The 19,376-nt window shown below is 35.0% G+C and overlaps 1 protein-coding gene across 1 annotated transcript in view; it reads right to left on the reverse strand.

Annotated features, from left to right (window-relative positions):
* LOC149538587 (ATP12 protein-like protein) overlaps positions 1-19,376 on the reverse strand; it is a 146,544-nt gene that overhangs the window by 117,142 nt on the left and 10,026 nt on the right. The window contains exon 2 of the mRNA XM_089799895.1: positions 10,172-10,346. Coding sequence (XP_089656021.1) covers positions 10,172-10,346 — 175 coding nt within the window. The remainder of the gene's footprint in view (positions 1-10,171; positions 10,347-19,376) is intronic.

The following is a 19,376-nucleotide window of genomic DNA, read 5'->3' on the forward strand; positions in this document are numbered from 1 at the left end:
TCTTCATATACTCAAGAACATAATATGTTCTATATCAATCCTTCCTAACTAAGAGCGAGTGTTAAGTTTGTAGTTACTATCATATGGATATGATCATGCGATTCATTATTGATGGTAAATCATCATTAGATTAATATTCTTTTATATATATGTATATATATATAATATATAATATATATTACATATATATATTTATATATTATACATATGATTATTTATATACTAACTAATGATGATTAATTATAGAGACATGTCTCTTCATGAGACATGTCTCCTCTCATATTTGAGTCCTCAAATCTGCAGTTGGAAAATATCAATAACAATGGAAATATAATTACATTTGCAGAAATGATCCATGTTACTGAACAAAAATCTCTACCAAGACTACCTAAGACCTCCTAAAAGCACCTATGACCACTACTCTTGTTGCCAACACAAGGGGAGGGGTTCCCCATTTGCAATGGGATGATAGTACAAAAAGTAAAAACCTTACATCTAGCACCCACCCAAAGAAATGTTCGTGAACATTTCAAAGATAAAATTCACTTGGAACAAAGAACCTTTAATCAATTCCACTTTCACCTATCAAACAACTAGGAAATGCACTCAAAATGGAATAAATCACAAATTAAGCTAAGAGTCTTCATCCTTGATTGCCCACGTGTGTGCAAGTGTATTTATTCCTTGCTCGACAAGAACATAGAAAGCTTCTTAGATCCATTGGACTTAGCTATTTTGATATCCTTACTTCAAAAGCATCATGAATGAAGTTTCATTGCTAGTCAAGTGTCCATAGCCCCAACAACATTACCATTGCAGTTCGATATGAATATTGCTCACCATTTAACAAATTTTATTGAGTAGCACCAATAGAGATTCACACACCCAAAAAGCCAAAATACCTTACTTTTCTTCACTTTTCTGCTTTTCTTCCTTTTCTTTGCTTTCCTTTCTTTCCTTTTGATAATGTTTTTCTTTTCTTTTCTATCTTTTATTTTTGCTTACAAGCAGTGCAGCTTGTAGAGGTTTGAAAAAACCATAGTAATGCTTAAGTAGATGTATAAATTTTTCATTGATTCCAACTTCAACTTGAGAACCCCCAAAGCACTTAGTGCAATTAAGTAAAATGTTGTAATTTCGGGTACTCAAAACACAACTACTACTTTGTTCCAAATTTAGGACAATCCTTTTTGAAAGATAAGGCTATTAAGAATCAATTTCCAAATCACAAGAGCCTCACAAAGAGATAACCAAGAAATAAACCAAACGAATCTGCTAGGAAATTCTGGAGTATGTTGTATGATACCTCGCCTTTCTCGCAAATTAGGATTCATCTAAACTAAACTAACCAAAGAAGACACTTAAACTAAAGCAAACTAAATAGCTAAAGAAAACCACTTGGGTCAAAAGACTCAAGGCAAACCTACAACTAAGCAAACCAACAAAAGGGAAACCTACTCTAACCTTTTTGAACCAAGTGGTTGAAGACAAACCTACCCTAACTATGAATAGAGGATCCAAGAGGACAACACTCAAAAGAGCTATATGCATGCTTGACCAAATCTTGTTTCTCAAGGTGTGCAAGAGTAACAAGGTATGAGTGATGGTTCTCAATTTTGCAAATTTATCTTTGACCTCTTAAAAATATATACTACCCCATTTTCAAATTTAGGAGAATTATCTTGCACAATCAACAGTTGGGGCAATTCATATGGGCCATAATCAGATCCAAATGCAAGTTCTCTTTCCTAAATCTCTATGACAAAAACAATTTTTTCATGACTTTCAACATTAAAAGCAGGGAAAGATACAAACTGGAATGTTTTGTATTTAGATGGAAATTGGAAATTCTGCATAACTTCAAGAGGCCAAAGTTGAGGATGTACCATTTGACTAGCATCAGCATCAAATTCGTGAGAGATTAAGGCATGATAAGTCTTGAAGTCAAGGCCTTCAAATATCGCTTTTGGAGGCTTTTCCTTGTGAAACATGAACCATGCATCCTTGTGAATATCCTTGAGTGCATCCTCAAAATCAAGGATTCTTTGATGATTTCTTCCTCAAATATCTCAAGTTGTTCAAATGCAATATGAAATTGTGGCACCAACTTGAACTGCTCTTCATTTTCTTCTTCCATGGAAGTAACTTGTTCTTCTCTAAACATATCTTGCCTATTCCCACCAAATACATTTGAATCTTCATCATCTCATACTTAATTGCCAATTGCTTTTTCCTTAGGAGCATCTTGCAATTCTTCATGTGGAATTTCTCTTGATGTTGACAGGATTGTTGTAATTGTATTGGCACTGCTTGTAAGGTATGTGTTTTTCAAAGGCAGCAAATCCTTGAATTTATATATTGAGAATAAGCCAAAAGATTCATTATTTGGTAATTAATATAATAATAAGTTTTAATTATAATTTACATATATATATATATTTCATGAATTATTATTACATTAAATTCTCTCGCATAATAATATTTAGATATATATAAATTATATCTCACATATAATAAATATATATATCTACAATAGTATAATCTCATGGTTTATTCAACTGAATCTATCAAACATTAACACTCCCTCTTAGCTAGGGAGGATAAACTCAAGATAGATATTACACCCATTGGTAATATTAGGAATGGCAAATTTTTAAGGATATCTTTGATCAGAAGATCTCCCTCATTGTGATATCACATTTGATATCATGAGTATCGGCCTCCAAAATATCAACATGTGATATTCAGCAAATACTCTGAGTAATGGCCTGCAGAATATCAACACATGATATTCACCAAGTACTCAATAAGGTAATGGCATGTCGAATATCAACACATGATATTCACCAAATACCTTCAAACAACTCCTAGACCATCAAGTGAATGACATAACACTTAGTTGTTGATTTACAAGATATAATTTATCATGATCTGTTTCAACATTTACATAAAAAATGTATATCATGATTTAAGTTATTGTAAGATCGTCACTTTCCAATAACTAATGCAAATACAAGTGATAATCATTTGGAAGTCGTCACTTTCTCATGATGTACACAGGGGGTAGGCCCATTAAAATCATACAGTCACAAAGATGGACTTTCGAACTCCATCTGAATATCAATCATCTAAGCTCCTCGTCCAAAGTTGTCTTTGAAGAAGTGTCAAACTCCCTTTGCACCTGATATCAATCTCCCTTTTCCTGCAAGAACATTCTCGGATGAAGAGATCAAGACAAATCACTCTTATAGTAAATATAGAAGTACAAATAAGAGAGATTTACTATATTAGGAATACAATACTTAGAGATTATACTCAAAAAAGAATACTTATCTCATGTGGTGACTTCTTCTATTAGGCTCAGTTCTTAATTAAGGCCAACAGAGGCATGCCCCTCACTCTCCAATTTAAAGATAATCTTGTCTTTAAATACACCATATGACAACCGTGCTAACAAGAGAAAGTCACAAACCGATGATGAACAGACACCCACGGTGAATAATGGAACCCCAACTACTCACGTCCAACCACAATGGACTTGGCGTTTCTAAACACTCCAAGATTGCAACCAGCAATTTACAAATAAAAACACTATTATAATCTAGATAATACGGCAATACAAATCATATTCTCACCAATCCAATACCTTAGAATCTGCAATGTTTAATCCCTTTACAAACAACTAAAATGGCATAAGTCATTTGTTCCTATGTAATTCAATGGAACCGTCCGTGAAGATATTTGAATTCAAACTCTATAGCGTATAATTTAAAATATGTTGTTTCTCATGCTTGCAAAGCTTGAGATGCCTGCCTTCCACACAACAACAATGGTCATCGTGATATATGAAAGAAAGGAACTCTTTGATGTTCCATGTTGAATGTAACTAATTTGGCAACAATAGTCATCGGTGCAATGGTTATGATTGAAGCCCTTCGATTGTTCTAATCCCTTTCATCAACAGTTAAATGAACATTATCTCTCGATGATATTTCAACTTCTATCAATCGCCATTCAATGGTTTCGGACCTTGCTATCCAAACAATAGCCTGTGAATTGGTTGTGCACCCAATGGTGATTATTCATCCTTGGTCTAATCTATTGTGACCTCCTGTACGATTTGCTCGCATGTTTTCAACTATTGAAATGAGTGACAAGGGTGTCAAATGCAACCCTCGATGCCTTTGCATCCCATCTTGATGATTATTTTATGTTGTTAGATGCCTTTAAATTTTATCTGATTCTATGTGTATATAGATGTTTGTTGTATCAAGGAATTATTGCCCTCTAATTCAAAACAGGTGTCAGTATAAACAGTGATCTCTAAATTATGTCCATATCTATCTGCTGCGGGTATTTAGAAATCAAGGTATCAAGTAAGCTACATCTCCTTAGCATGGGTTCTATATGCTTTGCGATCAATCACTATCATTCATTTGCTGTTCATTTTAGACATACTTATTGCAGTGATATAATCAACTTCTCAATATCATCGTTGTTCATAAAATCTAGCAAGCTTGGGAAACCTAGCTCTAATACCATGCTGATATTGTCAGGATAGCTGCAATTGTATTGGCCTGTAAGGTAGGTGTCTTTCAAAGGCAGGAAATCCTTCAATTTATATATTGAGAATAAGCGAGAAGAGAGATGTCCCTTCATGGGACATGTCTATTCGCTATTAGGGAATTAATATAATAATAAGTTTTAATTATAATTTATTTATGTATATATATATATATATATATATATATATATATATATATATATATATATATATATATATATATATATATATATATATATATAATTTCATGAATTATTATTATATTAAATTCTCCCACATAATAATACTTATATATAAATTTATATCTCAAATACATATTATATCTCACATAATAAATATGTATATATATCTACAACAGCATTGTCTCAAGGTTTATTCGACTGAAGCTATCAAACATTAACGATTTCATCAAGCCTGGTGTCTTCAAAACTGATAGGACTATCAAACATCTTCACAAATTGATCATCAAATGGCATTTCAAGTGACAATATCTCTAGAAGTTGGAGTTGACGGTGAATCATGTTGATGTTTGTAGCCTCAGTCGGATTGATTTGATAGACCATATTTAGTTAGTCCTCTTGATAAATTAAATTTATCATTGTTATTCTTGATTTATAATTATTAGCTTTAAAGTTTTGCAATCAAGTTGGATAAATCATATTGCAAAATAAATATTTATGTGTGTACTATATATTTATATTTTATAATTATGCAATTTAAATTATATATATATTCTTGATATCTTATTAATTAAATTGCGTAATATTAATCCTAATTTGACCAACTCTATTAAACAAATCACAAACTGACCAATTCATTGTTGACAGTGTTAAAGTTCTTGTTTATAATCTCCAAGTGTTATAAGGGGTGACGTGGAAGTCACTGTTGATGTTTGGTAGCTTCAGGCGGATAAAACTATGGCTATATATAATTATATGGGAGATATAGTTACATATCAAATATAAGGTTGTTATATGAGAGAAATTAATATAATAGTATATTTAATACTATATGTTTGTGTATGTGTAAATATATATATATAACAATGATTAAATTTTTATTATATTAATAAGAGGTCGCTGCAATTCGGAAAACACATACCAAATATAATGACAATGCTTAGTACATTTGCAGTGATCCCGGAAACTCAACATGGTATTAGAGCCATGCTGCAAGTGTACGATATGATCTAGTCAACCTAATTACTATAAAGATCCATCATTTTTTTTTCAATTTTGGGGGCGACATGCCAGCGCCTCAAATCGACATCGCTCCTCCTTAACCCGAGCAGCATTAGTAGACCACACAACACATCACCAGTGACTTAGGAGAATCAGTCATTGATCTGGGTCGATCAATACTACTAGTGCGCATCAATATTTACTTGCAAGTTCCTTGGATGTATGAAGGCAAGCTCATCACTCACCCAATATCTCCTCTCTCTCTCTCGGCACCCAACCTCGATAACTATTTTGGAAATGGAGCCATGCTACATGATCTAACCAGGTACTCAGGTATACCAACTTCACAATAAATGAATGTTGTTGTGTGGGTCTTCTCCGAACATTGAAATTATGAAGAGGCGATAAATCAATTTGCGACATACAAAGGTTTTGATGAGGCACCCGTGAAAGCGGCACAATCCTCATAATAGATAATCATCTACAAGTCACAGTTGACTATTATAGCTTGTCCCAATCGACAAGAATGTAGATGCAATATATTCAATTGAGGTGACAAGTACAAGCATTGGCACGGTAAAGGACTAGGGAACTGTCTTGGTGAGAAAAGTGCAGAGATGGAGAGATTGATTATAGGGCTCCATGACAACATTGGAAGCATTGTGCAAAGAGGGTGGTCAAAATGTTTATGACAGTTGCAATCATCGGCTCGCCCACTTTGGAGTACAAGTCTTCTTTTATCTCTATGGCATACTGGAGCCCAACATCACAAACATTGGACGGGCACGAGGGTAGTGCATTTATTGCCTATTCTCAGCGAGCCTTCTCATTGTCATTTGCAACTACACACATCTGATAGGATCCGCCACCACCTGCGGTCATGAGCACAAGCAGACATAGTCCACTTGACAATATTGGTCAAAGCATTATTGCACAAAATATGAGTAGTTTATAATGTAAGATGGGATAAGCCAAGTGCCACTGCAGGGAGAGAGGGGCCCATGTGTCTTAGGAAAAGAAATTAAGTGGCTCATGTGCAGTCAAACTATGCCAAATCCCAATTCTAGGGCAAGGAGGTCAAATGGCATACATACATATAAATATGATGGATAAAGTGACGTCAACAACTAATTGAAATAAGTGTTGTGTCTATTGGATTAGAGAGTTTATTAAAATATGAATTATGTAATGTTTGTAAACATGCAAATTAGTAATAACCCAATAAAAAGGGTGTACACAAGAGTAAAGACACGGAATATTGATACTTGAAGCCAAACAATAGAGAGAAATGATTTCCAATGCCAAGTCATATGAGACACCCTTTCGGTGGTGAGGACTATTAACAAAGCATCAGGTCCCACAAAGTATGTAAGGTAATGTTGAGGCAATGTATTTCCTTTACATTATTATTGTTATATCTCCATTTTATATTATGATAATATAAGTCATTATTAATAATTATTTTGTAGTTATATTATATGAGATAGTATAACTGAAAAAATATATGGTGATTATATAAATATATAAAGTAATAATATGTGAAACCATAGATTAAAGATATATACTTAGAATACTAAATACATATATGTTGAAAGTATATATTTAGCTTATAACTTTAGCAATATTTCATTGGAATGATCTTATATCATTATGCAGAATTATCCTTGAGTATTATGTTAGTCTCTCTTATGTTTGTAATTCATTATGTACTATAGGAACTATGTGTCTTGATCTTTTCCTCTGAGAATGTTACTGCAAGAAGAGGGAGATTGAGATTCGGAGGGAGTCTGACATTTCATTAGAGGTAACTTTGAAAAAGAGGGAGCAGATAGAGGATATGATTCAAGCAACCTTCGGTGATCTCAATTATATTGATTCAAAGGGAGTAAACCGTGTTGAGATAGATTCTCTAGTGATCAATAAATTGTAACAGTCAAAGAGGACTGCGATTCATGAATATACCTCGTGCCTATGTGATTTTAATGAGCCTACCCCTTGTGTACATCATGAGGAAGTGACAACTTCAAAATGATGTCATTTTTATCTGCAAAAGTTATTGAAAGGTAACAATCTTACAATAACTTAATTTTCTATTATAATGGATATCTTAAACATCTATGCAAATCATGATAGATTATACTTTGCATAGTGAATGTTTATATGGTAAGCAATATGAGAATGTGTGTGCATATACTTTATAAATATTTTTGAGTACATGATGAATGGTATGCAAGTTGATGTTCTAGAGGCCATTACACACAGTACATGGTGAATATCAACGACTTGATGTTTTGGAGGCCATTACTCATAGTACTTGGTGAATATCTTGCATCTCGTTCTGGGGGCCATTACTCAAAGAGTATTTGGTTAATATCATATGTTGATATTCTGTAGACCAATACTCAAATGTGATATCAAAATGGTGAATATCATATATTGATATTTTGTAGACCATTACCTTATTGAGTACATGGTGAATATCAAGTATTGATATTCTGGAGACCATTACTCAGAGTATTTGTTGAATTTCCTTAATGTGGCATTCCTAAAGATTGCTAATGGTGTAATCTTTGTCTTGTGTTTATCCTCTTTAGCTAAAAGGGAGTGTTGATGTTTGGTAGCTTCAGTCGGAAAAAACTATGGCTATATATAATTATATATGAGATATAGTTACATATGAGATATAAGGTTGTTATATGAGAGAAATTAATACAATAATATATATAATACTATATGTGTGTGTGTGTAAAACAATGATTAAATTTTTATTATATTAATTATTTAATTAACGAATAGACATGTCTCATTCATGAGACATATCTCTTCATGGCTTATTCTCAATTTAAATTAAGAGGTCGCTGCCATTTGGAAAACATATACCAAATATAATGGCAGTGCTTAGCACATTTGTAGCGATCCCGGAAACTCAACAGTCACGACCCGATGAGACATGACTCCATGAGGGAGTCACCCCATCGGGTGGTGACTGCCCATCACCATTTAAATAGGAGATCACTGCTGCGTTAAACTACTATCAAACACATCATATCTGCAACGAGTAAGAACTGCAAACATTTATCTGCTACCGTGCATAAGTAAATATCTGCAATGAGTATATATAGGTGGCACATCTGCAACACACAGCACTATACGTATATCTGGAAGAAACCGGTGAACATAGACTTAAAACAGTCTTCAAGGAAATTGGTGTGCTACAGATCATAATAGTCTACAATATATCACCGTCCATGTTATGTTAGTGTGAAATGAAATCACACTTACATATATATACTGATTATTATAGTTTGAAATCTGACTTATATTAAAGAATATTTAAGATTTTGCAAAAGGATATCAACCTGATGTAGAAAATAAACATAAACCTGATCTTTAAATTTTAACAAATCATACCAGTTGCAACAATTTGTCTATCCTGAGATGTCTTTGACAATGATTCCATTGTATTTCTTCCATGAGATTTTTAGCACCCCACCAAAGAATATGGTGGTAATGATGTCTTGTGTTGCCTTGTCAAATTGTGCTTCATATTTGAATTCATTTGTTATAACTTGTAATTCCTTGTTCAGCACATTTACTTGACTATCTTCTACTCCAAAAGTGTTTGAAACTTCTTGCAATTCATCCTCAAGAATCTCCTTCTCTACAATGAACAAAAGTTCACGAAGGATTTCTTCCCTTTCAAATTTGTGAAGATCTTCTTGTAGTTCTTCTGAATAAAGAACCAAGTTAAAAATTTAATTATAGGATCCATTGAGACTACGGTTTATATTTAACCAGAACTTAAGAGAACTTAAGAGCCATAGTAGAAATGGACTGCTACTATGTTATTGTTAAATTGGCAAACACCTGAAAGTCTGATGAGTTTTCTAATAAAAATAATGACTGAAAATATATAATCTGGGAAAATTAACACATAAAATGCCTTAATCACTTTCAAAAAAAAATTGTTTGACCAGTTTCGGATATTTTTTCCTTAGGTTAAAAGTAGAACTGTGGACATTACGGACTGAACACTTCATCTTCTACTCTTACTTTTATCTTAGGCTAAATTAAATAGAAAAGTCAAACAAACAAAGCATACATCAATACAGCGATGCACATGATTTACCTTAAGATGAAAAAGAAAAGCAGGAAAAATACTCATACAGTCCACTCATGGGTAAGCAGCTGCATATGGGCCATAACTACAGGCTTATATAGACAAAATGCAAAACTGACTTCTTATTTTTAATAGAAATGCTTACAACTATATAAAAATAATACACACTAGTTGCTCAGAGGAAAGAAGGGACACTGATGAAGCTATTTAGCAAACATTTATCTTGATATGAAAGGATGAATTTCTAATCATGAAGTGAAAAAGCATTTAAAAATTAGGCTTGCATTGATTATAAAATGTACAAACCATGAACATCACTGGTCAAAACACTGTCATCAGGAGGACGGCAGAAAACAACATCTGTGTGAAAGTGATTCAGCAAATTTTGAATTATCTTGTCACGAGTCAGTGGAATCCTTTCTAATGCTGTACAGGATAGCCTCATCAGTGGCATCGTGAAAGGTCTTATTCCATCTTGTATCTGCCAAAATACATATATATGTCAAGCACAAGAATTCCATCCAGTTGTAATCTTGAAAAGCATATAAAGCTTCAAAATTTCTCGTACATTACAATTTGTAATTGCAAACATTACATGTTAGACCAATTCACACAAAGACCTTAAGAAGTATTATTGATTTATCTGATTTATTCCTCTCCTCTTTATTTGTTTTGGTGCAATGGTGGAAAATATGACAATTTAAATTTATATAAGCTGTTTAAGCTTCATGCTCAATTTTAATCAGACAACTCGTGGGGATTCTTAATCATGTATATTAATTCATTCCTTTGATGACCAATTTCCATGATAAGTCATCTCTTTCATGATTCTTCTCAAATTAATTGGAAATAACAAAAAGGCAACAGCATCCACAAAGCACACAAGCACCTCTTAGTGATGTTAGTACTGCATAGAAATAACTTGGTAGCACGTCATTAGTGACTTTCACCCCAAAATGTGGTCCTAAAATGGGGTATGAGTCCCTTGGTGACTTTTAATTAACAACTAGTTATACCCATGAACGTGGTTTTTAAACTGAACAGTATTCCCATTAACAATGCATTCCACCATGCAGTAAATGAATTTGTGAGTGGAGAGTTTTCTATTTACAGACGAAAAACAATGGTTTTCTTTTGTTTTTTCATGATCTCTCAAATGAATATTTTGTGGAATGAATTACAAATTCCATTAATACTTGAATAAATTTCTGATGGCTGCAAGAATCAGTTCAAGTTAGAAAACTGAATAGGTACTCTCACTTAATCTTGATTTCAATAGCTATCAATTTTACAGTATTCTGAAATTTTAAACACTCTTTCTAACTTTAAAAATGAAAACCAAATCACAAAAGAGCACAAAGCACTCAACAAATGCCACCATGGAACACAATTATCAGAAGTACCACTTCAATTTTGTAACCTATTCAAGCTAATAAACTTTAATAGAATACTGTAAGAGCCTTTTTCAGACCTATTTGACTGGTCGATTTGCATAATCCCAAGGTCTGAAATAAAGACAGTATCTATCATTGACTCCAATAGAATGAAGGATTTCAAACTTATAAGAACTCAACCATAGTAGCAATATCCAGGAGAGAGCAGTGGGAAACATTTGGTATTGTTCCTTCAAACCCAGATATATAGAATGAGGTTATGGAAAATCATGACTGTGCTCATTTGGAGCAAATAGTTGCTGATGTATGGGCTTCAACTTCCGTTTCACATATCTAGTCATAGCTGCCTTCGAGGCTATTTGAATTTTGAATAATCCAATTTTGTTTTGTATGAGTAATGATTCAATGACAATATGTACCATAGGAATGAAATATTGATCCTCAGGGAGAATTTGAGAGTTATTGGCAATGTTGAGTCCTAATTTATGTCCTCCAGTATTTGTACTTGGCTTCTCTTATTCCATGTTTTTATGAGTATTTAATATTTTAGTGTTGTTTAATTTCCTGAGTTTTCCCCAACTTAAACTTGTATAATTGAAATTCATTTACACTTTCAGTTTCTTGTGCCATTGCCATGCAAGTCTAATGCTCCTACAAATTCGATGAATATTGTCATTTGCATCAGAAAGTGGCAGTGCAGAAGGGATTCAGAGAGGAGGGAAAAACAGGGAAGAGGCAAGGGAAAGCACAGGAAATGCAAGGACCAAGGAGGTGCAGGAAAGAGGTAAGAACGAAACCCACAATTGTATCCATGATGGCAGAGGCCTAAATCAGAGGGAAGTTTCACATGGGAACCACAGTTGGTCTTCCACAAAGGGCGATGAGAGGATGAGAAGAGGCTATGGGTTCTACCCCCAGAATATCCTGATCTGGTTCATACTGGAGTGGAGCGACAAGGATGGACAAATCTAGCAGATGAAATCCTGCCCCTCCCCAATTCAGAACCCATTAGGTAGATGTAGAAATGTGATTTGCCTGAGTGTGGGCGAAATGATCAGACTATTAGGGACTTGAAGTGAAATCAAAAGCTTACAATTGGTGGGAGAGTGTTCCCAAAATGCACAAATCCCAGAAGACTGCCATGGATTTGGAAAAACTGGGACCTGAGTGGGAGGATGAATTGATGCGGAAGAACATCAAGTCCTGTAAAGTCGTCATGGAATACAGGGTATGGGCGATGTGGGCATAAGAACACAGAGATATCAAATGATAGGAGATGGAATCAAGATCCACGATGCAAAACAATGCTGCGGAGGATACAGAAATCGGTGGCAGGCCAAGAATGGAGATTAGTCATAGGTGAGACCACAAAAGATAGCCCTTTGCTAGTTCTGATTTCTGATGCTCACATAACAAATAGGGTTAACAGGCTTAAAAAATTGGCATATTCATGTATTACGGAGGGGGGTGAATCAACCAAGGGAGATGAAGAAGAATGCAAGGATCTATGTTGGGTCAATTTGGAGTCAAGGCAATTATCAAATGATTTCTTCCCTTTGATTTACTTCAGAGGAAGACAAAGAAGAATTCGTATCTGGGGGTGTCACAATGTTGTAAGGGGCAGAACTGATGATGAAAGAATGCTGACCTTTGTTTAATCCTAAAGAGGCAGGTAAAGAGAATGAGAAAATGTGGATTTGTCTGTATGATGTCCCGGTAGAGTTTTGAGCTACTCATACTCTAGGAGAAATCTAAGTGAATCTGCTAAGGGTGGATAGGGTGAAAAAGGATTGGGAAGACAGAGAATTGGGTTGCTATATTAGAATATTGTTTGCTTCTAAAGCCTGGTACTTATCATGAAACTTGATTCACAAATTTAGAAAAGATTCTTCATTGCAAACTTCAGTATCAACAAGGTTTCATTATGATGTCTGTCATATCTGCAGCATTGGCCTCCAGCCTCTTTTCTCTTTTTTTAGCAGAATTTTGCAAGATTATTGTACTCGCAAACTGTCAAACACTATAGTTGGTGCGAGTCAATTTTTGTGACTCGGGTAGTAGGAGAATTTGAATGTTTTCTGCCATTGTTTTAATTAGAACTAGATGTGTGTTTGACCTATTTCTCACCACTCTGATCAGCAATATGCCAGATTAGAGATACTTTAGGAATAAAATTGACACCTTATCTGAGTGACATGTTCTTACAATATTTCATTCTGAGGCTTACTTACGCTAGGTTTACAATAGATTGATGATATAATATTTTGACATGGTCTTATGGCAAACATAATTCAGCAATCTCGTTTATCATCATCTATAGAATACACCACTCTAAGTGAATCAACATGATCTTACCTCTGTGACATATCAACCTGCAGCAAATTTTCAATGACTTGCACAGGTATTTAAGGCCAGAAAAAATGAACTTTGCCATAGCCTTAGACAACTTTGATGCCCAGCACCAATGGGCAACAAATGATTACAGGCTACAGCAATGCATGCAGATGCCTTTGTTCAAATGTAGGATGGATCCATTGTCTAGCTTGGTGCCATCAACAAAAGGAGCTCATAAAAGATAAAAAACTCCATGATTGGAGGCATGTTGAAAGAAGAACCACCTCTTAAATTTTTCCAGCTACACAGGAAGTGGAAATAGAGAAAGTTTTCTGCAGATTTCAATACATTCTCCCTTTAGTTCCTTATTTGAACAGCAAGGATGAGATAATGAATGAATATCAGTGATCAGCCTACAATTTGAATGCAGATCCTCTTTCAAAAATGATTTCATTACAGAAACATAGTCTCCAATTAAATTGCTTTAACTTAATACCCTGACAAATGCTTCGATAAAATGCCTCCTCAAAACAAAAGAATGTGATCCCATTGAAGGATGGTGCAACACTTGCATTGATGTCCATTCCTTCCTGAGAAACAACATAAAACCCTTGCTTGCATGAAGACACCAAGACTTGAAAATAGCAGCCTGACTTCTTCAGGAGGCACCAAGACAAAGAAGTGGCTTGACTTATTCAGAAAGCACTCAGAGATGCAGGGAAACTAGAAGGGCCTTCGACATGCCACTTGCTTTTTGTCTTGAGTCTCTTTCACATCTATACAATAGATTTAAAATTTGAAGCTTTGTACATAATGACTACACATTGAGCCTTCCAGCTTGTTAAGTTTTGAACCAGAATAGCATAAACAAGATGACACAAGGATTATCCTAGGAAAACCCTCCTTCTCAAGGGAAATAACCAGCCACACCAAGAGAAATATTTTTACATATCAATGAAAGATTAGAATCTGACTTAAAATATTGCCAAATGCTGGACTACACAGAAGCAAAAATCACTCACTCATGTGAATCCATCAAGACATATATAGCTTGTCTTAACCCTTCATTGTATTGATAATGAAAGTTCAGGCAGTTACAACAAAGAATAACCTTTCAAATTACAAATGAAATCAAGAGACACCCATGAAAAGATAACTCCAGATCCTCAAACATCAACACACCCTCTTAGCTAGGGAGGTATCTTTTCAGATATCCAAGTCATAGAATCTCTCAACATGACATCCACAATGGCTACACCCATTTGTAACAAAAACAAAATTTATCACGCAGTCTCTCAACATGATAGCATTGTGGAGTCACTCAACGTGATGTTCACCATGGCTACTCCCATTGTGTGAAATAAATGTAAACACAAGCTCTCTTCACAGAGTCACTGAACATGATGTTGTCATGGAGTCTCTCAACATGAGATCCACCATGGCTACTGATGCAGAAGCATCCAAGGGTAGTTGGTTATCTTGCATCACCCATAAAGATTTCCTATCTGTTTTCTGTTCCAAATGGATAGTTTCCAATGTTTTGGATAGCAATTAGTCCAATTGGCTTGTTATCTTATGTGATTCTTATGGTGTGATCTAGACATCATAGAGATCCTATGTCTAGCTTCGCAGCTCCATCTAATGTTTCCAAATGAAGTTATCTTATGAATGGTCCAGTCCTATATTTAGTTTCCTGTTCTAACAGCCAGGTTGCCAAGCTTCGGCTTGCGATGGAGATCCACAACATGCGAAGCCTAATGGAGCGTTGTTCTATGCTGTTAGATATGTGGTCAACCTCCTTGTATGTTTGCACATTATGATGTATCTAATTAGGAGTGTTCTTATGAATTTGGGTCCTAATCTATATTGGTTGTAATACATTTTTTCGTCTTGGGGATTGTTGATCGGATAAGCCAACTTATAACTGCCAATTTTGTATATAAGTAGGGTAGTAGTTCTTGTCCGGTAGTAGCATTTAGATAGGAAGATTGGTAATGAGGAGAGCCAATATATCTGCTTTTGAAGATTGTAAATACGGCTTATGTCCTTAGTAATAAGGCATGTCTGTTGAATAATTTGTGTTCTGCACTTGCAGGCCAACTTGATGATGATTGAATATCATATTCCTCATTTGTTGGTGTTCTTCATTGTTTTTTTCTTGTCATTTCCGCTATGGTGGTTTAGCTGCAAGGTTGGACATCTCCTTTGGGGATTTCTCTTGCCTTGACTGCGTCAAATGGAATCAGAGCCTAGTTGTGATTCTTGTGATTGCAGATTTGAGTTTTTGAGCTTGCAAAGTTGTAGAGTTGTTGTTTGTGGGGTGGTAGAACCAAGGATCTGACCTACATCAACAAGTGCCTTGCGCAAGGTGGTTCAGGGTAGGATTTGTTGCTAATAGTGCGTGACAATAGAGTTTCAACAATAGGATCGATCAGATTGAGTTCCGAAGATTGTGAATCCTCAAGATCCTAGTTGTGGGGTGGCAGAAGGCAAATCTGACCTACAATTAGGTTTGTACAAAAGGAACCATTGGAGGATTATTTGGATCAATTAAAGGACAAGTTGGTGATTTTCAAAGATTGCATTGACAAACTGTTTGAGGCAAATTGAAGGTGCTGTGGATTGCTTGATTGTGTTAGGGAAATCAACACTTGAGATCAGATCGCCAAAGCTAAGGAAGCTCAGAAGGGGATTCCTAAAGTTTGCAAAGATTTTGCCTAGAAGAATGAACCCTATAAGGCTTTAAAAAATGATGAACGAATTCAAGACTGAGATAAGAACTTGTTGGGATTTTAACCCAAAAATCATAAACAGCAATAAGGGAGAACAAAACAGATGCAAGAGACACACAGAAGTATCTTGGGAAAACCATTCAAGATGAAGGGAAAAACCCAGCCACACAAACAAAAAATATCATTTTACTGATAATAAAATGTTTCAATGTACAATGTCTTTCACTTAAAGCAATATTTATAACACATAAAGAGACATTTCACATTACAACCAAAGGTCTCTGACTCTCTATTTTCAAATACAACTCTTCGTATTTCCATGCCTCAACACATGTTGTATGACACATGACTTTATAAATAATTTTACAATTATTATCACAAATATCCTCTTCAATTAAAGGTGACCATAATGGTATTAACGCCCAAAGATAAAACCTCTATTGCAGCTACAATCTCCAACACTCCCTCTTAGAGAGAGAGAGAGATCTTTAGCTAAACAGTCACACAAGACTGCAACCAAAATGTCAATGCTAAAATCTAATCACATAGATCCTATAAAATTCATGGAATCACTCAACATGAAAACCCTGTAAGTAACACAACCAGCTTTCATTGCAAACTCTCTCAACATGATGTTGTCATGGAATCTCTCAACATGACAGATCTATAACAATTATTCATAATCATGGAATCAATCAACATGAAAAACCTTCAAAATCACATTTAACTTTCATCATGGACTCACTCAACATGATGTTGTCACGGAATCTATCAACGTGACAAACCTAAAAGAATCACAATCACTTTTCATGACAGACTCACTCAATATAATGTTATGGAATCTCTCAGCATGACAAGTTAGTAAGGTTTACAATCATCATTTTATCAGGGACTCTCTCAATGTGATACAGTCATGGACTCTCTCAACATTACACTCACTATGAGTCTCTCATAAGTGAAAGAGTTATCAAGTTGACTGTTGACTTTACAACTTTAATTTATTTCACCTAAATAAGAATCCATTATTAACAAGAAGAAAAATCACAGTTGAGAGTTATTTCCATCAAGAGTCTCAATATCCTACAACGTCAATAACTTATCATATATAAGGAAACTCTTTAACAGCATGTATACAATGATTTAAATACCCTCTCAACAAAGACTCCCTCTAAACAAGATGGCTTCAATTGACACAAATAGTGATATAACCCCCTCTAAGGTTGAACATCACCCTCTGAATCACAAGCTCCCATCTGAATGAAAATTTGCATAAACAACATCCTCATGCAGACTGCTAAATCTCTCATCAGCCCATTGCATCCAGCTGCAGTCAAGAGAGCTTAGTAAAATTAAATTGTCAAAAGTAATATTGAAAGCAAACAACAAAAAAACAGAACTTTCCAAATTTAAAACTCACAAATTTTACAACCATTTCATATATGACAAGACACTAGATGGCTTTAGATAGAAAATTCTTAGCTTATGGATGACATAATGCACGAGCTCTAATGGAATTTGCATCCAAATCACAAGGAATAGGAGGCTTTGCATTCAAATCATATTACCTACAACACCATAACAAATCCTAGGAGGCATACAATCCCAACGCTTGGGAAACTTTGCATGCATCCCTCACGACACTTCCTAAGATCTTTTAATGCAACATCAAACACCTTCCAAATGAGTGATTCATATGTCCCAAGAAATTCCACGCAGACACTCTTCATGTAATCAGCACAAACAAAAATAGTTACTTTCATCTGGTAGGAATCTTAGCATCCACCAATATTATTAGCACCAAGGAAACTTGAACCTTTATCTGTGTCGCAAATGTTATTCTACATGTTGCTAAAGACATAGTGCAAGTTCTAATACATTCATCTTTAGAAAAACGTCACGAAGGAAAATCTTAGCACTAATTAAATACGTCAAACAGAAAAATACACTCATCTGGTTTGAACAAAAGATTCATGAACGCATAGTCAATAGAGCAAGACAAGACTCTTGCCAGTTACAAAACATTTGAAACGGCAAGGAAAATATGAACCATCACCTTTTGAGGGGATACAACTATCGATAAAAGAATACACCCAACAACAATGAGTCATACGTTCCACATGTGTAGCCAAAGGAGAATGGTCGCGGATAATCCTCTTAGCAGCAAAAATTTGCAGAGATGTTTGAATTTCACGAAGACGCACTTATTGCCAACGTTGATACTCTTCTTCGCAATAATTATTAACGGTGATCTAGCAACCAAAACACTGCTCATACCATCTACACTCCATCCAATATACAATTTGGAAACCAACGGAGCATGAAGATTATTGTTCCAAGGGATCTCTCCTGAATCATCAGCCTTTGTCATTACAAATGAAAAGTTCAATCTGAAAATATATTGATTTGAACTAGAAGAGAATGCTTCTTCAGTGGCCCATCAATCACGATGATGGTTTTTCAATGACCTGATACAAACTTCTCATATCAATACTAAGGCAACAACTCCAAATTTGTCGAAATCAAGGAGCCTTAATGGTATTATCATCATTCCCTTGCCAAAACTTGTTCATCATCAAAATATTTTCACGCATCGTATCCAATGATATAAATATGCCACCATCACAGACTGTGCATTGTTCGAATGCATATTCTATATTTTCATAGTGTCTCAAAATCTCCTTGATCTGACTGCAAAATGTGCTACATGCATGCTACCTTGCTCATTAGCGGCCTCTCCAACGTACTTCGAGCAAAAGACAAACTATAAAACAAGCTGAAAACTTGGTCTTTCTATACAAAATTGTTGTTGAGGCACAAATTCTAAGCCTGATCTAATAGCTCAAACCCTTCCTTCCGCTTGGTTGGATGAAGATATTTAAACGAACTAGCAAGAACCTGCTAAAGCTTTGACAGGACTATGACAGGGTATGCATATAAGATGGAAGCTTTGACCATGGCTTCCCATCAAACGATGAACACTTGTGATAAATCACAATCTTCCCTGGGAAGCCCTTGGCCCCAACCCATTGAAGCATTAAAAAAAACCTCATT

Source organism: Cupressus sempervirens, chromosome 9 (genome assembly GCF_028749045.1).
Source record: "Cupressus sempervirens isolate cs-2001-9-10 chromosome 9, ASM2874904v1, whole genome shotgun sequence".
NCBI classification, from domain to species: Eukaryota; Viridiplantae; Streptophyta; class Pinopsida; order Cupressales; family Cupressaceae; genus Cupressus; species Cupressus sempervirens.